This window comes from Pungitius pungitius, chromosome 9 (assembly GCF_949316345.1).
Source record: "Pungitius pungitius chromosome 9, fPunPun2.1, whole genome shotgun sequence".
In the NCBI taxonomy this organism is placed as follows: Eukaryota; Metazoa; Chordata; class Actinopteri; order Perciformes; family Gasterosteidae; genus Pungitius; species Pungitius pungitius.
The window spans coordinates 12,520,746-12,533,848 of record NC_084908.1 but is presented as its reverse complement, the minus strand read 5'-3'; the positions used below and the strand labels follow the sequence as shown (position 1 = coordinate 12,533,848).

General features: G+C 45.8%; 1 protein-coding gene and 2 long non-coding RNA genes across 5 annotated transcripts; all 3 read left to right on the top strand.

Moving 5' to 3' along the window:
* Nucleotides 1–483: 483 nt before the first annotated feature.
* LOC134132743 (uncharacterized) lies at nt 484–1,027 on the top strand. The gene is made up of 3 exons (XR_009956934.1): nt 484–545; nt 676–824; nt 937–1,027. It is a non-coding gene; the product is annotated as an uncharacterized LOC134132743 (long non-coding RNA).
* Nucleotides 1,028–2,832: 1,805 nt separating this feature from the next.
* Nucleotides 2,833–7,657, top strand: LOC134132707 (uncharacterized). Its single transcript, XM_062564375.1, has 7 exons — nt 2,833–2,849; nt 3,064–3,212; nt 4,822–4,994; nt 6,456–6,520; nt 6,620–6,759; nt 6,835–6,945; nt 7,357–7,657. Exons 1-7 carry the CDS (start codon nt 2,833–2,835, stop codon nt 7,458–7,460), a joined length of 759 nt encoding a protein of 252 aa, XP_062420359.1. The 3' UTR covers nt 7,461–7,657.
* A 1,380-nt stretch (nt 7,658–9,037) lies between these two features.
* Nucleotides 9,038–12,239, top strand: LOC119218388 (uncharacterized). Of its 3 annotated transcripts, none has more exons than XR_005120383.2 (2): nt 9,038–9,699; nt 12,077–12,239. It is a non-coding gene; the product is annotated as an uncharacterized LOC119218388 (long non-coding RNA). The 3 variants fall into 3 exon arrangements; XR_009956938.1 differs by having other exon boundaries at nt 10,092–12,239; XR_005120385.2 differs by having other exon boundaries at nt 9,038–10,116.
* The last annotated feature ends 864 nt before the right edge of the window (nt 12,240–13,103 follow it).

The window sequence follows — 13,103 nt, the reverse complement described above, 5'->3', positions numbered from 1 at the left end:
TACAGTGGCCCCAACTGCTGCCCCTAATGCTACAGTGACCCCATCTGCATCACCCAAACCAGATATCACAACTGGTTCTCTACCAACGACCACAGCTGCTCCAGCACCAGTCTCAACGATCCAACTGGGATTTAGCTTGATTCAAAGTTTTGATCCAGATCTTAACAATAGAGCTTCTCAAAAGTTCAAAGATTTAGCAAACACAATAACAACCGCAGTAAGTACATTGAAAATCCTTATCATACCTTTTGTTTAATTCTTTTCTAGTTTGTATTTGCAAATACAGGACACAGAACTCTCAATACGCTAGCATGTTTTTGTGTTTAGTGTTTACAGATGGATGAACCAGGTTTGATATAAAAAAAGAGTATTAAAGTCACAACTAAGACTACATAATAGTTTGGTCATAGCAAATCCCTGCAAAACCTCTGTCCTAATGTTGAGATGTTGTTTAACCATTTGTACGTATCATCTGTCCAGCTTGATAACATCTTTAGAACCCAATTTGGGAGAAGATTCCTTCGATCTTTGATACGCTCATTCAGGTATTTGACATGACTCTTCATCAAACATTCAAGAAGGAAAAAAATGTACATTTAGTGCCATTGGTGTCATCTTACAAATAGTATACATTGGTACCTATATTAAGTTTTAAATGATTATTTCTCTTTTCAGACCAGGTTCAGTGGTGGTAGATTCCGAGCTAATTTTTGCCAATGCCAGCTTAGTGCCAGCAGCTATTGAAGCACAAATCACTCTGGTAGAGGCAGCGTCCAACAATTCCAACTTCTCCCTGCCAGTGAATGTGTCAACCATTGTTGCAAGTAAGAGAAATTTATGTTTTGTTTTGTCATGTTTGATGTCACTGCTTCCAAAGCTGCTTAAAACTCTGCAAACATATACATTTGGTTTTTACCTGACTTTCTACATCAACAGCTGGACCTACACCTGTCAACGAAACAACTGCTGCCCCCAATGCTACAGTGGCCCCAACTGCTGCCCCCAATTCTACAGTGGCCCCAACTGCTGCCCCTAATGGTACAGTGGCCCCAACTGCTGCCCCTAATGGTACAGTGGCCCCAACTGCTGCCCCCAATGCTACAGTGGCCCCAACTGCTGCCGCTAATGCTACAGTGGCCCCAACAGCTGCACCCAATGCTACAGTGGCCCCAACTGCTGCCCCCAATGCTACAGTGGCCCCAACAGCTGCCCCTAATGCTACAGTGGCCCCAACTGCTGCCGCTAATGCTACAGTGGCCCCAACAGCTGCACCCAATGCTACAGTGGCCCCAACTGCTGCCCCCAATGCTACAGTGGCCCCAACTGCTGCCCCTAATGCTACAGTGGCCCCAACTGCTGCCCCTAATGCTACAGTGGCCCCAACTGCTGCCCCTAATGCTACAGTGGCCCCAACTGCTGCCCCTAATGCTACAGTGGCCCTAACTGCTGCCCCTAATGCTACAGTGGCCCCAACTGCTGCCCCAAATGCTACAGTGGCCCCAACAGCTGCACCGAATGCTACAGTTGCCCCAACTGCTGCCCCTAATGCTACAGTGGCCCTAACTGCTGCCCCTAATGCTACAGTGGCCCCAACTGCTGCCCCAAATGCTACAGTGGCCCCAACAGCTGCACCCAATGCTACAGTGGCCCCAACTGCTGCCCCCAATTCTACAGTGGCCCCAACTGCTGCCCCCAATTCTACAGTGGCCCCAACTGCTGCTGCTAATGCTACAGTGGCCCCAACTGCTGCCCCAAATGCTACAGTTGCCCCAACTGCTGCCCCTAATGCTACAGTGGCCCCAACTGCTGCCCCTAACTCTACAGTGGCCCTAACTGCTGCCCCTAATGCTACAGTGGCCCCAACTGCTGCCCCAAATGCTACAGTGGCCCCAACAGCTGCACCCAATGCTACAGTGGCCCTAACTGCTGCCCCTAATGCTACAGTGGCCCCAACTGCTGCCCCTAATGCTACAGTGGCCCTAACTGCTGCCCCTAATGCTACAGTGGCCCCAACTGCTGCCCCAAATGCTACAGTGGCCCCAACAGCTGCCCCTAATGCTACAGTGGCCCCAACTGCTGCCCCCAATAATACAGTGGCCCCAACTGCTGCCCCAAATGCTACAGTGGCCCCAACAGCTGCACCCAATGCTACAGTGGCCCTAACTGCTGCCCCTAATGCTACAGTGGCCCCAACTGCTGCCCCTAATGCTACAGTGGCCCCAACTGCTGCCCCCAATAATACAGTGGCCCCAACAGCTGCACCTAATTCTACAGTGGCCCTAACTGCTGCCCCCAATTCTACAGTGGCCCCAACTGCTGCCCCTAATGTTACAGTGGCCCCAACTGCTGCCCCCAATGCTACAGTGGCCCTAACTGCTGCCCCCAATGCTACAGTGGCCCCAACTGCTGCCCCTAATGCTACAGTGACCCCATCTGCATCACCCAAACCAGATATCACAACTGGTTCTCTACCAACGACCACAGCTGCTCCAGCACCAGACTCAACGATCCAACTGGGATTTAGCTTGATTCAAAGTTTTGATCCAGATCTTAACAATAGAGCTTCTCAAAAGTTCAAAGATTTAGCAAACACAATAACAACCGCAGTAAGTACATTGAAAATCCTTATCATACCTTTTGTTTAATTCTTTTCTTGTTTGTATTTGCAAATACAGGACACAGAACTCTCAATACGCTAGCATGTTTTTGTGTTTAGTGTTTACAGATGGATGAACCAGGTTTGATATAAAAAAGAGTATTAAAGTCACAACTAAGACTACATAATAGTTTGGTCATAGCAAATCCCTGCAAAACCTCTGTCCTAATGTTGAGATGTTGTTTAACCATTTGTACGTATCATCTGTCCAGCTCGATAACATCTTTAGAACCAAATTTGGGAGAAGATTCCTTCGATCTTTGATACGCTCATTCAGGTATTTGACATGACTCTTCATCAAACATTCAAGAAGGAAAAAAATGTACATTTAGTGCCATTGGTGTCATCTTACAAATAGTATACATTGGTACCTATATTAAGTTTTAAATGATTATTTCTCTTTTCAGACCAGGTTCAGTGGTGGTAGATTCCGAGCTAATTTTTGCCAATGCCAGCTTAGTGCCAGCAGCTATTGAAGCACAAATCACTCTGGTAGAGGCAGCGTCCAACAATTCCAACTTCTCCCTGCCAGTGAATGTGTCAACCATTGTTGCAAGTAAGAGAAATTTATGTTTTGTTTTGTCATGTTTTATGTCACTGCTTCCAAAGCTGCTTAAAACTCTGCAAACATATACATTTGGTTTTTACCTGACTTTCTACATCAACAGCTGGACCTACACCTGTCAACGTAACAGTGGCCCCAACTGCTGCCCTCAATGCTACAGTGGCCCCAACTGCTGCCGCTAATGCTACAGTGGCCCCAACAGCTGCACCCAATTCTACAGTGGCCCCAACTGCTGCCCCCAATGCTACAGTGGCCCCAACAGCTGCCCCTAATGCTACAGTGGCCCCAACTGCTGCCGCTAATGCTACAGTGGCCCCAACTGCTGCCCCCAATTCTACAGTGGCCCCAACTGCTGCCCCCAATTCTACAGTGGCCCCAACTGCTGCCCCCAATTCTACAGTGGCCCCAACTGCTGCCGCTAATGCTACAGTGGCCCCAACAGCTGCCCCCAATTCTACAGTGGCCCCAACTGCTGCCCCCAATTCTACAGTGGCCCCAACTGCTGCCCTCAATGCTACAGTGGCCCCAACTGCTGCCGCTAATGCTACAGTGGCCCCAACAGCTGCACCCAATTCTACAGTGGCCCCAACTGCTGCCCCCAATGCTACAGTGGCCCCAACAGCTGCCCCTAATGCTACAGTGGCCCCAACTGCTGCCGCTAATGCTACAGTGGCCCCAACTGCTGCCCCCAATTCTACAGTGGCCCCAACTGCTGCCCCCAATTCTACAGTGGCCCCAACTGCTGCCGCTAATGCTACAGTGGCCCCAACAGCTGCCCCCAATTCTACAGTGGCCCCAACTGCTGCCCTCAATGCTACAGTGGCCCCAACTGCTGCCGCTAATGCTACAGTGGCCCCAACAGCTGCACCCAATTCTACAGTGGCCCCAACTGCTGCCCCCAATGCTACAGTGGCCCCAACAGCTGCCCCTAATGCTACAGTGGCCCCAACTGCTGCCGCTAATGCTACAGTGGCCCCAACTGCTGCCCCCAATTCTACAGTGGCCCCAACTGCTGCCCCCAATTCTACAGTGGCCCCAACTGCTGCCCCCAATTCTACAGTGGCCCCAACTGCTGCCCCTAATGCTACAGTGGCCCCAACTGCTGCCCCCAATTCTACAGTGGCCCCAACAGCTGCACCCAATGCTACAGTGGCCCCAACTGCTGCCCCTAATGCTACAGTGGCCCCAACTGCTGCCCCTAATGCTACAGTGGCCCCAACTGCTGCCCCTAATGCTACAGTGGCCCCAACTGCTGCCCCTAATGCTACAGTGGCCCCAACTGCTGCCCTCAATGCTACAGTGGCCCCAACTGCTGCCGCTAATGCTACAGTGGCCCCAACAGCTGCACCCAATGCTACAGTGGCCCCAACTGCTGCCCCCAATTCTACAGTGGCCCCAACTGCTGCCCCTAATGCTACAGTGGCCCCAACTGCTGCCCCCAATAATACAGTGGCCCCAACTGCTGCCCCCAATATTACAGTGGCCCCAACTGCTGCCCCCAATATTACAGTGGCTCCAACTGCTGCCCCCAATTCTACAGTGGCCCCAACTGCTGCCCCCAATGCTACAGTGGCCCTAACTGCTGCCCCCAATTCTACAGTGGCCCCAACTGCTGCCCCTACTACTACAGAGGCCCCTGCATCCACTGATCCCCCAACGTCCAGCGAGGGAACCCTTCGCCTTCTGTTCAGTCTCATTCGAGCATTCACATCCGACCTCTCGAATGCATCCTCTGCAGAGTTTAAGAAGTTGGTTGCTGAAGTCATCAAAGAGGTAAGATATATTTGCTGTAAAACAGTGCATGCAAATCAATTGAGATTCTTATAATACTTATCAATAGATATTATAAGAAAGAGAAGCAATAAAATATGAGTGCAAATGCTATAATCTTTTGAAAAAATTCTCAGTTTGCACACTGACTGTTTCATCACTGATGGAGATAAATTACTCCGCAGTACCTGGCCAAATACATGTGCAAAACAGTGCACACATATACAGAAGGAATGTGTCATCCGGTCAACTTTAATGATCACCCTTTATAGAGTTCACAAATCCAAATATTACGAACAAATTTGTGTAGTAACTATTAGTGTCCAGTTGATCAGAGCACACATGTTCTAATAAAAATATGGCATCACACTTTGGCAAAAAAGAGACATTTACAGAAATGAGGAGAAGAGAAAACAAACAAACTTGGAATAGGACACATTGTATAAAAAGTAATTTTGAATTCTCTTGAATTTATTTACCCGTCAACCATAACGGACGTAACCTTTGCTAAATACTTTTGACATATCCCAGACAAGTAGTTTTTCTAGACCTGTAATCTACATAACATTGTCTTTTTCATGATAACAGATACATCATGTTGAGATAAGGGTTACAATTCTCCTATTGAGTTCATTCATTTTTTGTAGTTATGGTAAGAAGTTATGTGAAAAGATAAAACTCAATGAACAAAGTAAATAAAATAAAATAAAAATTATCTTTTTTTTGCCTACATTTTTGTTCTACATTAGATCAGATCAGATTAAACTTTATTGTGATGCTCTGTACAGGTACTGAGACAACAAAATGCAGTATAGTATCCAACCACAAAAGAGCAGTGCAAAGTATATATAAATAGATGTACAGTGTGAAATATACATGGAGGGGTATATACATTAAGCAGCATGGTTGTAATTATGAATGACAATGTTGTGCAAATATGGCATAGTTGTACAAACATGGCATCATTGAAGTGCAGAATGTTCAGTGGCTGGCAGGTCATGTGTCGCCAGAGCGACTTTCTCAAAGCCTGGTACAGTTCTAGCAAAAACCAAATACCATCTTTAAGAAAATATTACTTTTTTCCTTCTATTCCAAATTTGGCTAACGAAATATATATTGAAAACTGACTAAATGTTATAATAGGAAGGCAAAACAAAGTGTGAGGTTGTTGATTAGGTAAATCTCTTGCTAAAGTATTAATAGAGATTTGTAGCTCATGGAGGTTTTGCTGTATTTAAAGGCGATATGTGCAATCCGTGTGCAAACGAATTATATACAAACATTTCTATTATTTACACAGTGATTATTGCGTTATGTTGGACATTTTATTTTTCTGTTCACAATTCCTCAATGTTCCACATGTCCCCAAAATGACCTTTGCAACATCCTCGATTTACAAAGCAGTTAGGGAACTTATGCATTTGTGCTTGCATCCAGTGTTTTCATTTTTTAATTGTTTTTTAGGTTAACCGAGTGGCTAAAAATCTCTATGGACCATCTTTCAGACGCACCATCATTAACAGTTTCTCGTAAGAAAAGATTTCAATTACTGGCTACTTTGTCTATACTATTATTTGATTTATTTTTCCTTTTCTACAAAGTACCGCTCTCCTTCTCTGTTACTGTAGGAATGGATCCGTAAAGGTTGACAGCACCCTTGTGTTCAAAGATAAGAACTCAGTTCCTGAAGCAAGCAATGCAACTTCACAATTCATCAGTGCGCTCACCAATTCCTCCCTTGGCATCGTAAATGGCAGCATTTCTGCACGTAAGTAAGCTTTTACAAATCAAAAGTAACGTGCACTTTTGAGTGTCTCATTCCTTGAAATTCCATTGGTTTCAGAATCCCTTCCTGGTCCTAATGCAACATTCGCCCCATCTGCTGCTGCTAATGCTACAGTGGCCACAACAGCTGCCCCTATTGCTACAGTGGCTCCAACTGCTGCCCCTGCACGTAAGTTGTTGGTGACGTAAAATTAACCTACATCGTTATAGCTAGAAATGACATGGACTTTATGGTGTTTATATGTCAATCTTTGTTGTCATTGAGTAAATTTGACAATTTTATATTTGTAACTCTTCACAACAAATTAAACTATACAATTTTTGTTAAAATTGAATTGATTTGACTTGACTTTATAGTTCACACATGTCAATCTTTGTTGTTATTGAACATTTTTGTATTCATGAAATTGTCATTTTTTTTAAATACAAAAGTATAAGGGCTAATGTTTCGGATGAAACTTCATTTTAAGCTAATATTTTGAAGTTGTGAAAGTGTTACTGCCTTACTTTCTTTCCAGAAAATTTCACTGGCAACACAACCTCACAATCACCAAAATCATTGCTTTTTTTAATATTTCAGAGTCCACATCAACTTCAAGCAGCCCCCCTGTGCCCACAATGGGCTCAATGGCAGTCTTTTTACTAACACTGCTGGCTGTAGCACAGATGCTGGTAGACCTATAACAGACATTGGAGGTAACAAAAGACATACAAATAATGCATAATGAAATCTATCAAAGCAGCGTCATTTGATAAAAAGATGTGTATTATTTGTCAAAGATTGAGACAGTTTTTCCACCTGTTCATGTTAGAATTACATGTGTTTTACTTTCATTTTATTAAAAAAAACTTTAATTTCCACCAATTATTATATTATTTTTTTAATTTGGTAAAAAAATGGAAGTACGTTTTGGATCATGTACATTTTTATTGCCATTTAAAAAACCTTTACAGTACTAAGCATGATACAAGTTACATGCAATGCCACTGTGAAGCGCAAATGAAGGAAGAAGTGTGAAGTTTATTTACTGTGATGCCAGACAACAAGAGTGTGGACTAATATCATGTTGATGGTGAAGTCTAATTATGGGAGACCAGAGACCATTATAAAGACAATGCATCCCAACATAAACATGTTATTTAAGGTTGCTTAGTTCAACAACATCACAGTTGCTATATGAGAATGTTGCATAAGTGGAATGGTAGATGCAGGTTAAAGAATGTCAAGCTATTATTTAAAAAAAATGTATTGATTGTAATTGCTTAACTCTTCAAATTGAATACTGGTACTTTCTGTATGTTCGAAACACGGGGGATTATAAATATGAGTGTTATAGTTAATCAATAATTATTAAAAAGCATCCATTACAATTAGCTTGTTGGTTTTCTTAATTTAGACAGATACTAATTAGAAAAAGAAAATACTATGTTATAATTGGTCAACAGAATGGAAAATTTGAACATTTAGATTTTGTGTTTTGATGGATATGCTACAAAAAAGGATAAAATGATTTAAATCAGTCATCACACAACGTCTCTCGGTTACGTATGTAACCTTCGTTCCCAGAAGGGAACGAGGCGCTGCGTTAAGACGCTGTGGGAACGCCTCTGCGTGGGGTGGGCTCGCCACTCTCCCAATAAGTCTCCGGGGCCGGTCTCTGGACGTCTCGGGTCTACAGACACAGCGCCCTGTACCACAGTGTAGTATTGTAGCGCCGGAACCCTCCTCGGAGGGGCGAACGGCCCTCGGGCTCGCACTCGCTGGACCCGGTCGTGCCCCGAAGCGGCGGCGGGGACAACGGACCAACTCCCGGAGAGTACCGGGGAGAAGGGAGCACTGAAAAATCCGGTGACACCCTAGCCCCTCCGGTGGTGATACTCTCCGTCCTCAGGCCCTTGAGCGGCCCCCTGGACGTGCCGCCGACGGGCTCTTACAAGGTAGCACCATCGTATGCAGGCAGGAAGCCATCTGCACTGCCGCTGAGCCAGGGCTGCATCCGCGGCCGGCATGCTAGCATAGCCATGTCGCTTAGCCTCCGCCACTGACGAATACAAAGCCGCACGCGGGTTGTAAACGCGAGCGGAGACTGGCTTCCCTAGGTCGTCGACACCTCAGCGTGGACGTCCGGGAAGAAAGGCAAGCACCGGCGCGGAGGTACTCTACGGGAAGGCAGAAACCGTTCATGCAGCTTACCGGAAGCAGCAGGCTGTTGTTTACCCGCCGGCCAGCTGATATGGATCCTGTCAGCGGCTCGGTGAGGACCTCCAGCAGTTCTTCTTCTTTTCTTTTTCTCTTATCTTTTCTGCAGCAGCGGGGGAATGAGTCGCCTCGGCGTCAGCCTCCGCTGCCTCTACGCTCACCACGTCCAGCTCCTCGGAGCCGGGAGGACGTGAGCGCGGCGTCTCGTCCGCGGTGGAGGAAGCCGCGGAGCCTGCCTCTGACGCCGGAAACGAGCACCTGGATCCCGCGGTGAAGGGCCGGGAAAAGGCCTCAGCTCTCCCGGAATCCTCCGCGAGATCCATTTGTGATCCCTATGAAAACATCCGGCGCTCTGCCTCAGCACGAGCTGGGCCGAAGCTGCGGGGAGCACGCCTCATCGAGCCGCTCCTCAGTGAAGAGAGCTCGACGGGAAAGACGAGATTGCCACGACAGCTGAGCTGAAATTGAAGGGGCCGCCACCTTAACTGCACAGCTCAGCTAGCCCCCTCAAGTGTGCTCCACGCCTAGGCAGACAACACACAAGGCGTGTGAGTCATTGCCCGTAATAAAACGGGTGCAAGGGGGGACACACTGGACAAACCGCTCAGCCATTACTAGGTGGAAAAACTTCACTACCGCACTAGATGAAGGCACAGAGATGAATGGTCCTGCCTTTCGGGTCCCTTTATAGCGCCCTGGTCCCGGCGTCCAGTAAAACACAATGTAAGATTTCACTTTCGTAACGCTTAACACAACAAGGATCAAAGCATTACAGTAAGCTTTTGATAATTGCATATACCACAAACAGACCTATTATTATGTTGCTGTCTGACTGGCCCTTGGCTGCTACTTTGCTAATCTGCATTCCAATGCAATCAAAACCGCCTCTGAGGTAGTTCCCGCTTCATTGCCGTCTCCAGGACTACATTTGGCCATGGTGACACCCACACATTCAAGAGAGACAGGGCTCCCTCGGTAGAAGGCTCCACTTTAGTTCCACCACAACTTAGCTGACAATATTGAAATCTTTGTTTTAAATGCCAAAAATACCAAGTTACAGGTACACTTTTTTCCTCTTTTCCTTCTTCCTTACTTCTCGTTCTTGTGCTCAAAAGCATTCCTGGTGACCTCAGTGCCTGTGTGAGTATAACTTATTCTCACTTACCTACACATGTACATAATATATCTTAGCACAAGCACATATGCCCGTTCAATAACAAAGATTAGAAAATCAAATGAATAGATAATGCAATATAGGTGTCCATTTCCTGTAGCATCTTAATCCTGTAGACCCAACACATATCTAAACTCTGTAGGGATCAAAAACACAGGTAGTACACGCCCTGCAAACCCCATGACCCAGGTCATCAAATGCAGTGCAGAGACATGTATATGCATCATGTCATAGAAAGAGAACTCAATTGCAACACAATAAATGCACACCTTCACATACTGTATGTGCAATAGGAATGACACACCAGAAGAGGGCTGCATTTCCCCCAAGGTTCACCCTGGTCGGGTCTGTACAACTTTTACCCCATGAATGTTTCATTTACATTTTTGTGTGCTGTTTCTCAAGGTCACGGGGTTCTCACGTTACCCCCTGGCCCTTCTGCAAGAGTAGACAATAGTGTTACTCAAAGATACATTTACATTTATTTATTTGTATTTTTTCTACTCAGTGAATGAAGGCGCATGTGACCCATAAACTACTTTCGCCGCTCGACTAGCTCTGCCATGCCATGGCCAATTGAGCATCAAAGTCAAATAATGTTTTTAATCCAACCCAAACCCCAATAAAAGAAATTTTCTATTTGAAGCATCCGTGTAGATATTATTCTCCAAATGGATTCATGGACAGTGTTTCCTGGCAGAGAAATGGCAATTTTATCCTAGGAGAAGGCAGACTGCAATTTCTCCTTTGTACCATGCACATTTATAGGCAGTGATTGGACACAGAATCACCTTTGACAAATCAACACTTGAATCGCCTCGAAGATTATACAGAGGCGTGAGGGTCATTGATATACCGTTAAACACAAAATTTGATAAGAAAACAGCAAAGGTGAGATATTAATAGGTGAAAATATAAAGATGTCTCACCGCCCCACTCCCTCCATGACTAATTAGAATTCATCCGCCACACTTGAGATATGTCTGTCACTGGCTGAGGCCCAAGGTATTCAAGCGTTGCAGGATTGGTTGTGCTGTACTGCTCACTGAAACAAAAAGAAAGTCGGTTTTAAGTATATGAAGAAAATGAAATTGCCCTCATTCAAAATTGGTGAGTGACGGAATCTAAAAAAATCTAGAAAATCACATTGTACGATTTAAAAAATATATATTTTGCATGACATAAGTATATGATGACCTACTAACCAGTAAGAACTCAGATTTTCACAGACCTGTTTGTCTTTAGTCGTTACCTTTATAAAAGACACCTGTCCACAAACTCAAACAGACTCCATCCTCTCCACAACGGCTAAGACCAGAGTGCTGTGTACAATAGGCAAGCAGCTTGGTGACAAGGCAACAAGACAACAGCAGCGCAATTATTAGAAAATGGAAGAAGTTCAAGATGACGGTCAATCTCACTCGGTCTGGGGCATCAATGATCGTGAGGAAGGTGAGGGCTCAGCCCAGAACTATACGGCAGGACCTGTTCAAGGACCTGAAGAGAGCTGAGACCACAGAAAACCATCAGTAACACACTCCGTTGTCGTGGATTAAAATCCTGCAGTGCATGGAAGGTCCCCCTGCTCAAGACAGCGCATGTCTAGGCCCATCTGAAGATAGTCATGACCATCTGGATGAATAGTCATGAATAGACCTTGATCTGTGAATAAGTCATTTTAAAGGGGTTAAGACTGACTTGCCTATGAAATCCATCTCGTATAGATATTGTGACACAAGGTCCTGAGCCGTTGTCAGCGTCGCCCTGGAAACAGAGCAGACACACCTGCACCTGCTCATCACGGGCTGAGCGGCCACACCTGCGTGCCATCAGGCGCGGGCTTGATAAGCCTCAGTGGCACACACCGGGGGGGAGGAAGATGTCCCGCAGGACCCGAGTAACAAGGCTTGTGTTATTTCCCCCCAGAGAGCAGTGGGTGACCGCCATCCCTCCGTCCCCTTGGACTCCACGGACGCCACGGACACACGCAGCACCGCGCCCCGGGAAGGAGACCGAGAGAGGAGCGATCACCAGGGAAAAATCCCTCACGCAATCTAATAAAATCCGCCCTTCGGGGCACTCACCGTGACCCTTGTGCCGTGTGTTTCTTCGCCCCCGTCACAATATATATAGGTTTGGGCATCCTGCTGCTCCTTCATCAATGCTCTGTAGTGATGCCTTTTGAGTAATTATCCAACTTCATGTCATTGTAGCTATTCTCACTGTGTGGAATGAATGTATGTACAGTGAAATACAGGCTCCAGTTCAGATAGCTTTTGTTTTTTCTATATACTGTAAATCAGGGGTGTCAAATAGGGCGATCGATCAGTGCCAGTCATCGAGTAAGGCAATGACAGAATGTGTGGAATGCTTGACGCTTCCGTCGCTTATCACAGACGAGAGGGTGGTTCTTTTTATTATTTATAGATTCGTTGACGGAATGCAGCAGTGTTGTTCCGCTTGGTTACCGCTACTAATCGTTCAACCGATTACCACCCTGCTGGGAATATAATTTGGCATCTGTACAGGTTATTAAAGCCTTGCTTGTTTTCTCTAGAAAGGACTAGTCACTTGAAAACCAGAGGTGATGTCACTAGCTCCAAAAGTAGGCCTTATCCATTCATCCCTTACTATGTCCCTCAGGGTCACATTTACAACAGTGCAGTTCCGGCACTGCTGCACGACATTTATCCAGATTTCAATGATTTTATGTTTAACTTATTTTGAAGGTGTGTAGAGCTGTGAGAGTGTTGAGTGTCTCAGTAGTGTGTGTGAGAGTGTCTCAGTATTGTGTGTGAGAGTGTCTCAGTAGTGTGTGTGAGAGTGTCTCAGTAGTTAAGTCCTAAACGGCCCCTCATACATCCCAGCCACACGCTATTGTAACGTGTGGAACTCCAGACAACATTTTGTCACCCGCAGCCATAAGCCCAGTGTTTATGCAACAGCCTGTCTA